Below are 16,596 nucleotides of genomic sequence, written 5' to 3'. Positions count from 1 at the left end.
GAAGATATGGAGAAAGAAATCTTTTTTATTTAAAAGCCTGTTTGTTTTCTTAACATTCAACAGATGAATGACAGGGATGGATAGATTCCTACTAACTTCAGTCATGACTGGCTTAATACCATGAGTCTACTGAACAGTCAATAGTCAAATACACTCACATTTTTAAGTCCAGGAGCACCCACATGGGACTGCTACTAGCCTCTGAGTATTTATGTCAATTAAACAGAATTTTCCAACCAAAACAATATTGCAAGTATCAATCACCAAGATTTGCAGTTCTTGTTTCCTTGAAACACTGCTGTTAAAAATGTTGCAAATATATATGCTTGTTTACGTGCATGTATATATATGGCACATGCAAGAGAGAGATGTGTATATATAGACAATATACAGACAGACTTTCAGGTTCCATTTTTGTTCACAGAATTATTTCTAAATGTTTTGGATAGATATAGGACACCTCAAGCAACAGCAGGTTTCAATGTTTCAAGTTTTGTTCAAATGCTGCTTACAGGAAATATGAATTAAAACATGCATCAAAAATGTTCTTAGTGCTAGTCACTTCAAAGGATTTTCTCAGGATTCTGATGGTACATGCTCTGAATGAGTTTCTACTGCAAACCAATAGGACAAAACAGTATGTCAAGCTTCAGAATGAACCAGTCACGTTTAGAAAATGAACAGAATGGAACCTTAGTCTAATGTAATTGCTCCTGTAAATATTCAGAGGGCAAAATCTGGTTCAGGCAAGTAGCTTGAAGAAAGACTTTTATGGCTTGGTATGCCAAACCCCGAGAGTTTAAGAGGTTAGGATAGTAACTAATAATATTTGATACTACTGGAAATATTTGCATGTGTGTCAGCAGTGCAGTTCTCCAGCAGCCTGCAGTTTGGATCAAACTGGGCGGCACAGAGAAACTTCTGTGCAGATGGACCTCTGCTAGTTAGAGGGGAAGAATCCTAAACTCAGCAGTCGTAACAAACTCTTTTCTGTCAGTTCTCGAGGCAGACCCTTGAGAGTTCTCCACTCACGTTCCACCATCCACAACAGAAAAGTTTGTTCTCTAGTAATAGTGATACTTTGTATATGTGTTCCTATGTTTTAAAGCATTTCTGTTCACCTGTAGATTCTCCTGGCTACTTCAATGTGAGGATATCACTGGTATTTCTGAAATGTCATACTAACAATCCTGCCCTTGAGTAAGGATCATGGCTTTAAACTGGTGTGCTTCTGTTCCATTTTATACAGTCTGACTGGAATTTCCTTTCTAAACAAACACTCCAAAGCACTTTTTATTATACTTCTTTTAAAACATTTCAAATTCAAATGACAGCAAAAAGAAAACATTTATTGCTCCAATACATAATAGCAAGTGGATATTATTATTTTTTGTAAAGTATTTTAAAAACCCCGAGAACTAAAATATTGTTTGATGATTACAGAAACTTTAGTATGTGATTATACAGTGTTTTAATCTATATTCATTTTATACACAAAATAAAGTTCATGAAACAGTAAGCAGCAAACTCGCCTATGTGTATGAGCATCAGCTACAATTAGCAGCCTGATCCAGAAGATGCTGAGCACTCTCAACACGTTTACTCCAGTCAGTGTTAGAAAACGGTCAGCAGCTTCTAGGACGGGGCCCAAATGATCCACTAGAAGGAGTATGTGATAGCAATGACAATACTTTAATGGATATTTCCTTATGGAATCACTACGAAAATATATTTTAATAGCCATTGATAAGCACCAGCTCACAACACTGCATGTGGCTGCATCACTTGCACATGACATTTCCTGACAGACTGCATGTATAATACATCTAGAATTCTCAGCACAGAGAGAACCGAGAGAGTTGTTACAGAATTATCACAGGGAAAATGTAGGTTTTAGTAGCATTTTCAATGGTGAAGTTGCAACATTATTTTAGTGACTATGTTCCTTATGCAAAGGAAAAATAAAAAGTAGTCAGTGACATACTTCCTGAAATTTTAATACTGGCTTTCGGTTGTTAACAATCTAAAGTGCTTTCATGTTTCATACATGTTTAAAAATTTTCGATTTATACAAAAAAAAAATCAAAATATTTATAAATTTATTCAATACACTTGTGAATGTACAATTAGTCTATTCCTGTTTCCTCACCCAAAAAATTGGCATTGCCATCTTCCAATTCTCTCTTTTGAAACCAAGTCTGTGAGTTTGTTCCTTGAGTATAAGCATCCAGAAAATAGCAAATTCCAGGGATATCACTGGGAAAATTTGGTGGAAGCTCTTCTCTTGAGCGAGGTGTGAACACAAAACCTGGATATTCCTTTAACAACCTAGAAAAAAATGAATCATCTTGATTAAAAATGAGGCAGTCACTAATTCTTACTACAAGTGCAGACGTTCAATAATTCTTCGTATACAGCAGGGCAAAATGTAGCAGGGCATAATCTAATTTAATACTTATATGCTATTTACTGAAAATATTTTTAAAATACTCTTTATTTGGTAATGTTGATAACTGATTAACTTGTGCATCAGTGCAAACAGGAGTATTGCCTCTCTTTTTTTGCCTTGTCCATGTTTTGCATGTAGATGACCTTCTTTATCTGAAACACAGTTTGCTCATCTGTGGGGATATGCAAATATGCATATACTGATGGCTGGTATCTAAGCTCCCAAACAATTATTACAATATACAGGAGTTGTACAAGGTGCCATTATCAGTATGTGTTTAGAACTGGTGTATGAATCTAAAAGGAAGAAAACACTAAACAAAAAGGAGATTAACACATCACTCAGGGAAAAAACCAAACATACCACACCAATAATAACAACAGTTTTCCCTTTAACCAAATTGCCTATTTTCTAGGTACTCAGAGAATTAATTAACTTTTTTTTTCTTTCAACAATATACTCATTTCAAATATTCTTTTGAGAAGAGTACACAGCCATGTAGGAACCTACTTATGCCACAAGTTATAGGCAAGTCTTGGGTGAATAAAGTCTGTAAAAGAAAAGACTCCAGGCAGTATCACTCAAAATTATTTTTTGTCTGGATATGGGAAAAAAAAATCTGCTGAGCAGCACCGTTCTTCTGAAATACATAAGCACTGGTGAAGCTAATGCAATCTCTCTATTTGTTTAGAGTGCATGATTGAAAAGGTTGCTTACTGTGTGCTCTAATATCTGTGCTACTTTGGTCTAAATCACCTGTACAAGATAATCTGAAGCTTGGCACCCTGTAAGTCACATAGCACATGCTGCAGGGAAGTCAGGATCCTGTGCCAAATTCTCTATCTGGCACTGGACACAGAATCTTACCCTAAGGCATTTTCAGATACATGGCACTGGGTACAAGCTGAGTAGGAACAACTGACTGTCCAGGCTACAGTGAGGGTAGGAGAGCTTCCTTAAAAGGAAAGAATAATTCATATCCTTATTTGTGGTTATTTTACACAGCCAGCCATATTACTTTCTGCTAGTAGATTCACTCCCTACAGTTCATTCTTACAAAACTTTTGGCCACTCTGGAAGAAACGATAGTCTGTATTAGCTCAGTGGCATAAAATTCGCACTGGACCTGGAGTTCAGGTGTAGACTATTATTACCATAAAATTCAAAACAGTTCCCTATTACTTTGCCAGGCACCTATAAGACACTATCACTTGGCCATTAACATGTTGCAAGGTGATTTTTAAGTACAGTTAAACAGATAATACAAAGAGAGTATGAAGTTCAGAGGACATAGTAAAGGTGCTGAATTTCCCACGGGAGAGCCTGCTAGCCAACTGCATTATCATGTAATAGACAGTACTAAAAATGTCTGATCTGAGTGGATAAATAGTACAGCATTAAGTTCCATACTAAAAGGTTTACACTGAGCTGAGATCAAGACCTGTATAAACGAAATACTGGCATGGTTGATTCATTGCTACCTATTCATTCATCTTCCCTAATCAAAAGAGAATGAAGTTGCGTAGGGTGATGTGTAACAATTCTCCAGTTAGGCTGTTATTTTCATGGGCACCTGCAGCCAGTTTCAGTTCACGCTGAAAGTCACGCACCTCAAAGAGGAGCAAACTTTATGAAAGAAATAAAAAAAAAAAAAGCAAATGGTATACAACTGTAGCTTAAGAAGCAAAATAGGTCCAGACAGTCCATTTATTTTAAACGTAACATCTGAAAAATAAACATCAGCTGGTCTGTTTCACCCTTTTTGTTGCTGCTGCTGGTTGCATTCTGACTAAAAATAACCATGGTACATTCATGCGCAGTCAGATAAAAGAGAAAAAGGAAAATAAACAGCAGTACTTCAGAGCAAAAAATAATAATAAAAAAAAAGGACAGGAAGATCATGAACTATTACAGTAACTACTTCAGGTGGATTTTTTACAGATATGAAGCACTGTACCTGTAAGTTGTTGGGCTCACATTTATTTTTCTAGGTATACTGCAAGATTCAAACTTATTGGCAAGGGTTACGTTATTTCCAAAAAGGCAGTAACGAGGCATTTTAACCCCAACAACTCCAGCAAAGACAGATCCAGAATGAAGGCCAATGCGCATCTTTAAGTAGAAAACAGAAAACAGCATTATTAGGTAATACAAAATGGTTGAAATCAGTTTTACAAATTCTTCCTCTATTAAGGAAATAATGAGCTACTAATATAAATTGAGTTTGTACAGTCTCCTTACAGTGTCTGTATTCTGGTCATCTCTGCTCGTGGCGAGGAAACTAGCTGAAGTTTACCTTGCTTTGCATTTATTGTAAGCAATCCTCCATCTGATGTAACTGTGATAACGCTGGTCTCTGTGGCAGTAAATTGATCTAGCAATACCAGCAGGAGTTACTGTGACACCTGGATAATGTCCTAGGAGGAATTGCATGACGCTGAGTTGTTAGACTGGTGACAGTTAATGAGCAGTACTTGCTTCGCTGTTGAGGTCAGAAAACAGGTCTTATGGAATAGCAAGGACAATATATATATGCTGCAGTTCCACTCGAGCTCTATTGATGAGGTCGCACCTAGAATAAATTGAATCCCACAGTACAGAATTTTGATAGTTAATCAAATTATACAGCAGCTGAAACATTCTGATAACTCTTCTTGGTAACTCATACATAGATTTTTGAGTTTTGCTTCGCTGGTGCTGCTTCCTACAGGGTTTTTTTTGGTTTGGTTTGGTTTTTTTTGAGACATGTGACATGATGCCAGGAAACCTGCATATCTATCATGTGTGCTACTCTTTACATACCAAGAGAATATCATATCATTATGAAGAATTTTCAACTCAAAATTTCTAATTTTGAGTTGAAAAGCAGAAAAGCCTGCAACAAAACCAAAATCCACCCACACAGCAAAGATGGCTGAAATATGCACATTGATATACAAGTCTGATTTAAAGTAAGCGGTTTGCAGTCATGCCTTTTTCTTTGAAAACTGGTACATAAAATGACAGTAGACTGTGTCGTATCTGTTGCTTTGCATAACAGCCAATGCTTTTGTGAAGCATTTTGTTAAAATAGGTGCCTGCTTTCATTAAAAACAGATTCAGCTTTCTTCTACGAAGCTCCCAGTAGGCACTTATACAATATTTTTCTCTCCATTTTAAAATTAGTTTTTAAAATGTAATGTCATTGAAAGTTACAGATGTAGCATTTGCTTGCTTGTAGAAACAAACACGTTATAATATTGTCAAGATGTTTCCAGGTATTTTAAGTATAATTTAATACTGTAAAATACAAAAAGAATGACATTTATTTATAATACAATACTGCTGTTCTCTGTGATAAACGTGGAACATGAAATCCTCTTAATAATCATTTTCTTTGTCTTGGAATACAAAAATTTCTGAATCCAATATCAAAGAAGCCTGAAGTTTTCTAAAGGAACAAATGAACAGATAAATGTTAAAAATGAGCAAATAAAAGACTTAATAAACTGAGACACCTGTATTTAAAAAAAAATAGGAGCACATTCCAGGACATTTGAACTTAGTAGAAGGTCCACAGCATTTGTCATGCACACAGGCCTTTCTCTTTTTTTCTCAGTGAGAGGTAAACCTACATGGAAAGTTCAGTACACATGTAAGTTCTCATTGAAAGGAAGTCATAAATGCAACTACCACTGAATCTAACAGTTGCTTTGACAGCATTAACACCATTATCTTATGGCAGTGGTTCAGTATCTGACTGTCAAACAAGGTCAGCAGCAGAATCCTTTCAAGATGTGTGGATTACTGCAGTCAGAACATGACTTTGATGATTCATATTTATTCCTGCTACCTCAAAAGACTTAGATGTTCTTACTGGGTCTAACTTTGAGAGACAATTATTCTCCTCATTAGAAAACAGTAACAGAATATTCCATGCCACTGACAAATTTATTGCTACAGAGACAAAAACTGCAGCTTGATAGTGCAGATCTATTGATTTCACTGCATTTAAGTCTTTCGGGTTGATTTTCAGATCTGTTTCATCTTTACCTCTTCAGCCATACACGGTTGATTTCACAACTTGTCTTCTCAATGCAATGATGTGAAATTTCCCTGAGACAAAAATCCCCAAAGCAACTAAACAAACAAAAATGCTGACTTTAACCATATACAAGACAATAAAATAAGTGACCTTGATAGGCTCTCCATGGGGAGACACCACCTCATCTGACAGTTCCATCATCTTCAGGGCCATCAACGCTATTTGAACAGCGTGCGTTTCACTTTCCTTGTGCAAACCTCCAGCGACACAGTAGGCATCTCCAATAGTCTCAACCTAAAATAGGCATATTTGTTCCTTACTGTTAGACTGTTTGACATACTAAAGTGTAGTCTGTGGCTTTGGTAAGAATTGTACCTACATAGTGACTGAGTATTTTTTGTCCTGCTAAATATTTCAGTCCCGGGCTAATCTTGCAGCATTGTTCAAAAGGAAAAATTGCACAACTTGTATTTATTGCTGGGCATGATGCTAAAATGCCTTTCCTTGCTCACTTGCTGTCAGGCACCCATAGCTACATTAAACACCTATTTACTCCAAATTCACAGCGCTGTCATTGAAATTAATTTATAAAATAATTTCTTAAGTTTTCCTCTCTTGGGTGCATAATTCTGTTGATTATTTTTGTTTGTTTTGTGATTTATCATTATGCCTTTCTTAGAACGAAGGTTTAGGGCAAAATAACTTTCGGACTTATATCATCCTCTGTTCTGTTTAGCCTTCATTTAATTTCCTGCCCCAGAATCCCACAGAAATGCAATAAACTCTGTACCTTGTAGACATCTAGTTCTCCACACTGGTAATCAAAGCGAGTATAAAGCTCATTAAGCATGGTGATAACCTGCATTGGAGAGCATTGGGAACAGATGGCAGTGAATCCAACAATGTCAGAGAAAAGCATTGTGACATTATTAAATTTCTTGGCTTGCACAACTTGTCCCTGCCACAGCTGCTGAGCAACCTCTCCAGGAAAAATTGAAAACAGAAGATCTACAGTCTTCTTCTTTTCTTCTTCAAGTGCTTGATGGGCCTGCTCAAGGGTTGCTTTTAGCTTTCCTAGCCTCTTCTTCAGCCCATCCTGAGCTCTGGCCTGCTCTCCTATCAGAACAACATCTCTCAATGCATTGTGAATAGGAATATCAGAGAGGTACAATCCACGTCCTGTAAAATCTTCTAGTCTATCCACACAAGGAGATCCCAAGAATAGGATGGCACTGGATTCAAAAATATAGATCATTTGGCCTTTAAGATCCATTACCTGAAATTGTTAAAGAAACAAGAATTCATGAGAAACATGCATGGCAATGGTTTAGAAGCAAGAAATTTTAGAGGAAATACATTTTGCTGAAATGTAGGAAAATCAGACGGGTCCTTAGTCCTGACATTTTTATTTAATTGCTTCAGAGAAAACATAGGGTGCTGAAACATAAAACCATCAAATAAATTTATTTTCCTTGAGCCTTCTGGTGCAAAAGTTGAACCACAACTTAAGGATAAACACTGAATTATGTTTGAGTATCAGTATCAGGTTTAGCTTATAAAGAAAAGAAAAACAAGAAGAATTTTGTACATTTTAATCTATCGATAAAATGTTACTGACTGTAGTGGCCCAGGAATTTCTGCTAACAGCTCTAGTGTTTAGTTCATGAACTTTCTTCATAAGATAAAGTGAGAAAATCTGCTTTAGTTTTACCATGGGATGTTCACTACTCACTGCAATTTAAAAATAAAGAAACAAATGATGGAAATATTCCATTTTAATAATCTAAAAAAGCAAAATATTTTGTGTGAAGTGTTTTTATTTCCCATTTGTACTCAACTGTGGAATGTGCAAGGTGCTGCAGAGCTCTCCTTAACATTGCTTTGAAAGACCATTTTTTGAAGAAAACCTGTTACTTGCTAATAGACTTTTTGCATATGTAAGTACACGCAAAAGCAAAGCAGAGTCTACTACCCCTTGTAATCATTGAACTGTTGACTAGTACAGAAACAGACCTCAGACGAAGCAGCTAATCAGTGCTACATTTTTTTTCCACCTCATTAATGACTGGGTCAAACCTTTATGACTATTCTTCATTTAAGTTCTTGGAGTGTCGAGTCTGAACTGGTAATTCATCTTGGAGTGACTCAGGTGTATATAAGCTGGAATTCAGCTGGAGCCAGCAATGAATAAAACCAGTCATTGAATACTTCGTGGTTTTTACTGTCCCAGATCATTTGCCAGAGACCCAGCTTTGGCAAAAACAGTTAATAATTCTATCAACCGAAACTAAGAGGGACCTTTGGCAACTGCATCTGATGAAAACATCAGAATATCCAAGATACCAAAATATCAAAGACACCAAAGACTGAATGAGCACAGGAAATGTCCACTTCTTTCCCCAAATCCTAGAGTTGTTGTTTCCACATGACTGAGGGGCACTTTGGTTAAGCTTTCCCTGCCACTCTCTTTGTGTTGGAGATGCCCTTATTCTCAGCAGCATGGCATGTCATTGACTTTATTTCAATTTACTGAGTTTATCTCACTATTTTAAATTATTTATTTTTAGTAACGATTTTATTTGTGCAAAAGTCCTAAAGCAGACTTTTGACTGAATATTGGCTTCAGAATCTGAATTACCTTAGATTGCCCTCAATAAATCATCATCATTATTATTATTATATGTTGCAAGGCAGATAATGCGAAGTGCACCATGTTTTGTGGCTATTTTAACTCTGAAGAAAACCCCAAATTCCTCACAGAAGTAATGCTTTTAAAAAGTCTCTTACCATGGATGATTTCATATCAGTATTATCCCATCTTCTGACTCGTACAGTGAACTGCATATTTAGCATTGTCATTATTCCACTAAAAGTGCAGCTTACTTTGGGGGTAAGAATTTCGAAATACTCTTCAAAATTTGGCTTAGCTTGAAATTCTCTCCTGGTCAAAAGTCTTCTTATCCCGTTTCCGATTTGAAGAACTGACATATCCTTGTCAAACATAAAATGAAATGGGAAAGTCTTACAGAACATAGAGGCAGGAATCACAAGTGAAGACTGTGGTTTACATGGAGATAAGGAAGGTTTTGCACTTTTGACTTGTACAGAGTACAGCAAGTAAGGCTGATTAGCAAACTCAGTGCAGTCATTGTGGAAACAAGGAGGCATGAGCGTTACTTCTACCTCAGTTTCATACAAAATATGAGCTGCTGCTTTAATAATACCAGGTAGAATAAGACTTGTGATTTTTTTAGGAAAGAAATAATACACATTTAAGAACTCCTGATCTTTCTCCAGGCATAATATGGAGGCATCTTCAAGTCTGTCCTTTTTTCCTGCTTCTTGGCTGTGGCTACTCTGCTTCAGCAGAGTAGTGAAACTGTTCAAGAAGTCTTTAAGGGTTCCTCCAATAACGCCTAATATGTGCTCATCCTCTTCGTAGCATATTTTGAACAGCTCTTCACCAAGAGATTCCCGTAGAGACTCCACAGGAACACCTGCATGGAACCACATTTTGGTCAGAACTGCGCTCATCACTCTGAATCTCAGGCTAACTGCCCCTTGTTTTCATCCTGGAAATTAGCAATATCCTTCCCTGATCCCACCCTGACACCTGAGGTCTCTCATTTAGGAGTCCTGCTGTAACCAAAGACATACTCGTGTTGCCTGGAAAACAGGGAGACAAGAGGTTGTACTCTGAAAAGACCAAAGACTCACTGTTCTTTGTAGAGGTGTAGGCAAACTGAATGCACGTTTTGGCACAGCATTTAACCCAATTCCCTTAGCTTGATATGAAGAAATAAAATAAGCATTTAAAAAATAGGAATACAAAGTAAGGACACATGCAGATATAAATACTGTGCCTGATCTAATAAATTAAATGACCCTAGGAATATTCTGACGTACTAAGGCCAATTGGCACAAAATAGCTCGCATCTTTGCTAGTACATTCGTTTTAATTGGATAGCTGCATGCAGACTGACTGCTGGGAATGGTCCAACTCCCCAACTGTTTGTGGGAATCACTTGGAAAAGCGTTATCCGTCACAGGCCAACTGTGTGTCAGGACCAGCTTAACAGTTTAACTGTACAAAAGACCTTGTTTCAGTTCCTGGAAATGTTAATTTGCTGTTACAGATGTAGCCAGAGAGTTCTGTATTGCAAATTACAGCACTTCTCCTCAGACAGATTACAGCCCTTCAGAAGATGAAAAGGATCAAACAGCTTTTCATGAGTATAAAACTGGAACTTATTAATGAATGTATGTTACAACTCACTCTGGATGTTGGATCTTAGGGATGGATGAGTCTATGACAGCTCAGACTTGAGAAACTCGTCTCTAGCTCAAATTTTGACACTCTGAACTGTTAGTTGCAGAGATCACAGTTTAGCCTTGCTGCAGCCCCTTACATGGAGGAAATTATTTCTTAGTAGCAAGACTAATTTACATATACATTTTTATATTATGTAAGCTTACATTACCTGCTGCATTAGCATGATCACTGATTATTTTTTCAAAGTCTTCTCTATCCCCAGTTTTTCTGTAAAGATCATAAAAATACAAATAAAACTCCTGAAAAATCAAGATAAACACGGTAAAACTAGAAAGTAACAGAAGTTACCTACCTTGTCTTTAACGTGTACAGACCAAGTTTTGCTGATCAAACAGGCAGTTTTTAATTAATTCAAAATGGGGCCTTGGTAAGATCTATCCTGTGCATTTGTGATAAATGAAAGTTCTAGTGGTCTGAGCTCTGATTATGGATTGAGGCCAAATGCTATAGACTGTCATTGATTAGCTCACAACAGTCCTGATTTTTGTTTGGTTTGGGTTTTAGCTTGAAACCATAACTGTACTTCATAATGTATTGTATAATATAATGGAATTTATGTTCAAGCATTTATTGGAATTCCATTGCATTAAATTCAAAAGAGGCGAGAAGGTATTTCTGTTTTGAGAGAAAATACCAATAACAACTATAACTTCAAAATTACTTGTTCATTGGTAGTAATCTAGATTCTGTGACACAAAATCGCAGCCATCTGAGTTCTGTAAGATCAATAAACATCAGCTTGAATGTCACACCCAAGATGATGAGAAGGACATGTAGCTTACATTAACCTCCATATAAGCACTAAGCTCTTGATACTTGCTTTTTGAATTTCTTCACTTATACATATTTATATGCAAAGGCAATACAAACAGTTAGAATTGTTTTACATTTACATTATTACATCATTCAGAATAACGTAAGTTTTTGTTTCAAACTAATACTCCAGGATAATACTTCACATAATTAAAGATAGGGAAAATATTAATATCAGCTATCTTTGGTTCAGTCAATGCATGTAAAGTGTTTTGAAAATACCGAGTATAATTTAAAAGATACATTGCAATTATCTGTTTTTATCATGGTGAGCAACAGTGTACTTTTCAACTTCATTACTTTTCTTCACTTTTGAAAGGAGATTTAAACAGAGGGGCTTATTTTTTCAGATGCATTCAGTAAATTGAATCCTCAACGTATAATGAGATGCTAAGAAATTCTCACATCTTACAAGGCTCAAATGATAAATATTGAATCAGTACTAAGGAGTGCTGTAAATCAAGCCGGGTTCCTCAGAAACAAAAACTAGAAGCCAAGTGAGCCCAGTGAAAACATGTATGTCAATATCTGTAGCGCATGATTGTTCACTGATTCTGAAGCCAAATATTTTTGTATAATATTAATCATTTACATTCAAAATTCTTTTTCCTGGGACTTAGAAACACTTAGCTAGGTACCATATCTACCTTTCTATCTTTGCCTGAATGGTCTCAGTTTCTCCAAAACATTTGCTCATTTTAAACAAAGTCTTTGCCTGTTTCCGTGCACAAATAGCTAGATTTGCCTGTTAAGTCACGTTGTGAGCAATTGAAGATTTGTGCATATTTTAAAATAAACTGAATAATTATCAACTTACATTACATGAAACGTTACACACCAATTTGACAAGGTAATTGAAAACAGATTCTAGAAGTCCTGATTCCCAGCCACCACCCCAGTCCTTATGAACTGTCTGCAAAACATTTTTGCAGTGAAGTTAGTTGCAAACCCATTACATACCTGGTTTCTTTTATTCTGTGCTTCGCAAGTGTTCTTTGAAGTGCAAGATTTAACCTTTCAAACTGGGGAAGAGAAAAGATACTTTAATTAAAATGTCATTGCTGAAAATTTAAATATAAGAATAACATTTTTATACAGAGAAGAATTACTTCACTCTCCTTGAGAATAACTCTTCAAGATTGTATATTTGTTAGAAACATCATGTATTTTCTGTGTTTGGGATTTAGTTCATGTTGATGTCTTCAGCTCCAGCATAACTATAATTGAGTCCCTTAGCTCATGTGCAACAGTGATTATGCATTTTAAATATAGAGATGTGCTTTACCTCCAAGTTGTCAGATGGCAGTAAAGACAGGGCTGCTAAGAAATAAGTATAACTAATCCAATTTTCTATTATTACACAGACCTCAAAAAAACCCCGACCCTACCATGGATGCAAAATGTAGAAAGAAATCTTCTTAGTTTAAAATACATTCTCCTAACAGAAAAAGTCAGTTATATTCTGCATTATGCTCAAACCAGTAAAAAGCTGCTTTTCTACTGAGTAACTTTTCTTGGAATATTAAGAGTTAAATTTTTTTCAGAGATTTTCAGAAACGTCCACTGAAATTGCAAAAGGTAACAGTTTCAAATGCAGCTATAAAAGATCGAGATAGCATTCTGTGTTTCTGATTACCTCCTTTTCTGTTTTCAAGACTTCAGCATTGCAAGACAATGTTAGAACCATTTATTTTATATTTGTAGAAAAAGAATAATTTTGGTTATGTATGCTGCAGATCCAAATGAAAATCTAGTCACTGCAAATAACCTTCGTAAAAGGATTCTGTAAGAAAAGACTCTTTAAAGTATCATGGAGATTTACCGTAACTTATCTCAATCCCATGGTTCCATAATGCTTTCTGTAGTTCCTATCTGGAACAGATACAACACTTTCCAAACATGCATATTTCAAATTGTTGGGTCCGGTATGTAGTTTCTGAGCATTCGAAGCCCAGACTTCCCATAAAGACAGGGTCATAGCCAAGCACCGCAGTGCTATGTCAGAATTTGGCTGTGAGGCTTGCTATGGTCAGACTTTTCTTTGGTTCTCATTCCCTGAAGAAAATAGCGTTTCCTACTGTGTCTTTTACTTGCTGTATTTTCAAAAGGAAAGTTTGCACATGCAATGAAAATATCATGTGAAAGAAAGGCAATATAATCTGGATACTTTTTCCAATTGAAAAACCTGAATTTAACTGTTCTACCATGTATATGAACATATCGTAAATTACATCTGTGTATAAACTGGTACAGAATGCCATCCAATTCATTACTTATCACCAAACAGTGTTCTCAGTATTTCAGTAGACAGCCAAAGAAGAAAATAAAACAATCACCACATGCATTACATCATATCTCAAATTTAATCAAAAGTTATTCTGGATGCACTATGTCCTGAATTCTCATGCACAGCTCACTGTTTTCACGAGTTCACGAACCAACAGAGATCATAATGTGATCCCCTGTTCTGGAGTTTCCAACTGGAAACTAGTCGCTGATGGTTAAGGAAGGCACAATAAAGTATCTAAGCAATGAAAAACACATTTTTAAACAAGTGAAACCCTTCTATATGGAGAACGGGATTGGAAAGATGCTTAACCCCAAATCAGCATGAGAACAGACTTGGACAACATTCCAATGCATATGACTTGAATAACTGTACATAGCAGTGACAACAACCTTGAACTTCAGTAGCTCCTGGGGTACATGGTCATAATATCCTTGACTTCACCAAGCTTTTGTCCCAGCTGGTGAACTAAGCCTATCGTGAGTACGTAATAGGCAACTGCATACATTTATACCACTCTTTAAAGGAAAAAAAACCCAGTTATTTCATTAAAAATCCCACCAACAACTGCATACTAGAAAGCGATACAGGAACCATGACACCACAGAAAGGGTGCTTTACTAGCTCATTCCTGAGTTAAAAGTCCCTCCCTTTTTACATTTAAAGATCAGTTTAAAGGGATTCATTTCTTACATGTAAATTAAGTAGGGGTAAAAAGATGTCTGTCAAAAATTGATTATGGAGAGTTTTAGCAAAAAGGTAATAGATGAAGAATTGTGAAAACAGACTTGCAAATAGATTTTAAACAAAACTCCAGCAAATTTTAGTAAGGTACACTGAATATCCAAGTAATAGAATTGTAGTTGATTGCGTACACAGAGCTGGCCATTTGCCATTGGTAGCACCAATATATACCAGTCAGTTCCTGCACATCTTCCACAGAATTTGATGCAAGCCCAAACATTTAACATTACAGAGATGCATCTTTCTTCTTCTTTTTACAGAGATAAATCATGGTAGTCATCTCCACTCAAGCCAACCACTGTGCATGCACTGTACTTGTTTTCAGCTGAGTTGAGCTGAGACATGAAAACACCTTTGTGGTAAACACAGACAGTAATGTTTTTAAAAATGGTATGGCAGGAGGTTAGCATCATAGCAGATGAAAACAGCTATTTTAATTTTTTAGTGATAATGACTAATGTATTTAACAGTATGGATTCAGTTAGGTGAATTAATGAGCTGACCATATAATTTACCTAGTTAGGTAACAAGGCAGAGTTTCCCTAACTGTATATCTGTGTAAAAAAAAATTACATAAATACATGGATTTAAAAGGAACAATTAAAATGGTCAGTGGAAGGTTGCAAATACAAGGCAAAATATAGGGAAATAGAGTGGAAGGGGTGGTGTGAAAGTGTACAAAAATTATTGTGTCAAAATTGTATCCAGAAGGAATGGAAGAGGATGAAATGAGGATTTAAACTATGTAGAACTACGTAAGAACAAAAACTTTGAAGTCAAAACAACTTTCTAGAAGTTTACATCTAAAGGCTAGCATAAAATGATTTTTTATTAATTATAATAAAATGCTATTAAACCATCATTATGCACTATCTATTTACCTCAGGAAAGAGTAGTTTGCAGATGCTTTCAGTTAACGTGTGCAGGTACACTCTACTTCTGCTTGTTTTCCTTTGTGGAAGGTTTCCTTGAACGTCTTTTTCATTAACTTCTTTGCAGATGGGTAAAGCTGCTCTAGAGCTGTTTTCTGTGCAGTCCTTGTCATGTTCCTCAGTAATGTGACTTTGAGTCAGTAAAGAGAAAGGACATTCACCTGTGATCTTCAAGTCTTTCAGTTTTGTACAGAACATACTGTACGAAGTCTCTCTCTTGAGATTAAGAGTACTTGGCTTTGTATTTAATAGTTGTCTTCTAACAAGAGCAGAAGACGTCAGAATATTAGATAAGGCAACCACTGTGGAAGATTATTGGTAGCTATAAATCACCACAGGAGCAAATCTGTGACCCTACAAAACAAGAAGAAATAAAAAAAATTAAATCCAATTATTTTCTCTTCTAAATTCCCATGATGTTCCAGTTTTATCATATGTCCATTAAAATAATGGCCTTTCCTTGCTTAGGAAAACATTTAAACTCGTGCCATTTTAAGCATGTAATCCCTACTGACTTCAGTACTTCAGGTAATTAAAGTTGTGAGCACGGTTAAGTCCTTGGCTGAATTTGGGCTCTAGTGATCCAGGCAGAGGAGGCTTTTTTATCTGATTTATCTTTGGTCACACTGATGGATGAGGTTTCTGAAACAGCAGAGGGAATAATTCTAATGAGAAAACCTTGTTAATTCTTCACGAGCAGCTATTAAAAACTAACTGATACAGCACAATGAAACTGATTTGTTACGGATACTTAAATCTCAATTTACTTGATTCCCAAGACATCCTTTTTGTAAAAGGGAGATGTATGACTAAAGTTAGTACTCGCACTTCTGGAACAGCATCCAAGGCCAAAGGTTAGCATCTTGCATAAAAGCCACGGAATGGTGACAACTAACATCATGGGAATTTGACCACATACCTGAAGTTGCTTGGAAACACCAAGGGATTTTTATGCTTTTGAAGGGGATATCTTCCAAACCACACATTAAAAAAAAACAAGGCTGAACTTCTCAT

General features: G+C 36.2%; 1 protein-coding gene across 1 annotated transcript; it reads right to left on the bottom strand.

The window, feature by feature from the left end:
- Positions 1 to 1,260: 1,260 nt before the first annotated feature.
- Positions 1,261 to 15,936, bottom strand: GUCY1A3 (guanylate cyclase 1, soluble, alpha 3). The gene is made up of 8 exons (XM_010134735.1): positions 15,532 to 15,936; positions 12,580 to 12,641; positions 10,955 to 11,013; positions 9,261 to 9,970; positions 7,264 to 7,749; positions 6,624 to 6,767; positions 4,407 to 4,561; positions 1,261 to 2,328 (listed from the first exon to the last, which is right to left on the bottom strand). Exons 1-8 carry the CDS (start codon positions 15,778 to 15,780, stop codon positions 2,127 to 2,129), a joined length of 2,067 nt encoding a protein of 688 aa, XP_010133037.1. The 5' UTR covers positions 15,781 to 15,936; the 3' UTR covers positions 1,261 to 2,126.
- Positions 15,937 to 16,596: the final 660 nt, after the last annotated feature.

The sequence above is a fragment of the Buceros rhinoceros genome, unplaced genomic scaffold (genome assembly GCF_000710305.1).
Source record: "Buceros rhinoceros silvestris isolate BGI_N320 unplaced genomic scaffold, ASM71030v1 scaffold25594, whole genome shotgun sequence".
Lineage (NCBI taxonomy): Eukaryota > Metazoa > Chordata > Aves > Bucerotiformes > Bucerotidae > Buceros > Buceros rhinoceros.
The sequence above is the reverse complement of the archived record's forward strand: the minus strand, read 5'-3'. Positions and strand labels throughout refer to the sequence as shown.

Bases quoted from the DNA above. Each gene is read 5' to 3' on its own strand.
- GUCY1A3 (XM_010134735.1), bottom strand. From the start codon at position 15,780: ATGTTCTGTACAAAACTGAAAGACTTGAAGATCACAGGTGAATGTCCT. The intron at 4,562-6,623 runs GTCACTTATTTT...TTCTACTTAAAG, and splicing joins CCCATGGAGAGCCTATCAAG to ATGCGCATTGGCCTTCATTC. The intron at 2,329-4,406 runs GTACAGTGCTTC...ATTTTTTTCTAG, and splicing joins GTGAGCCCAACAACTTACAG to GTTGTTAAAGGAATATCCAG.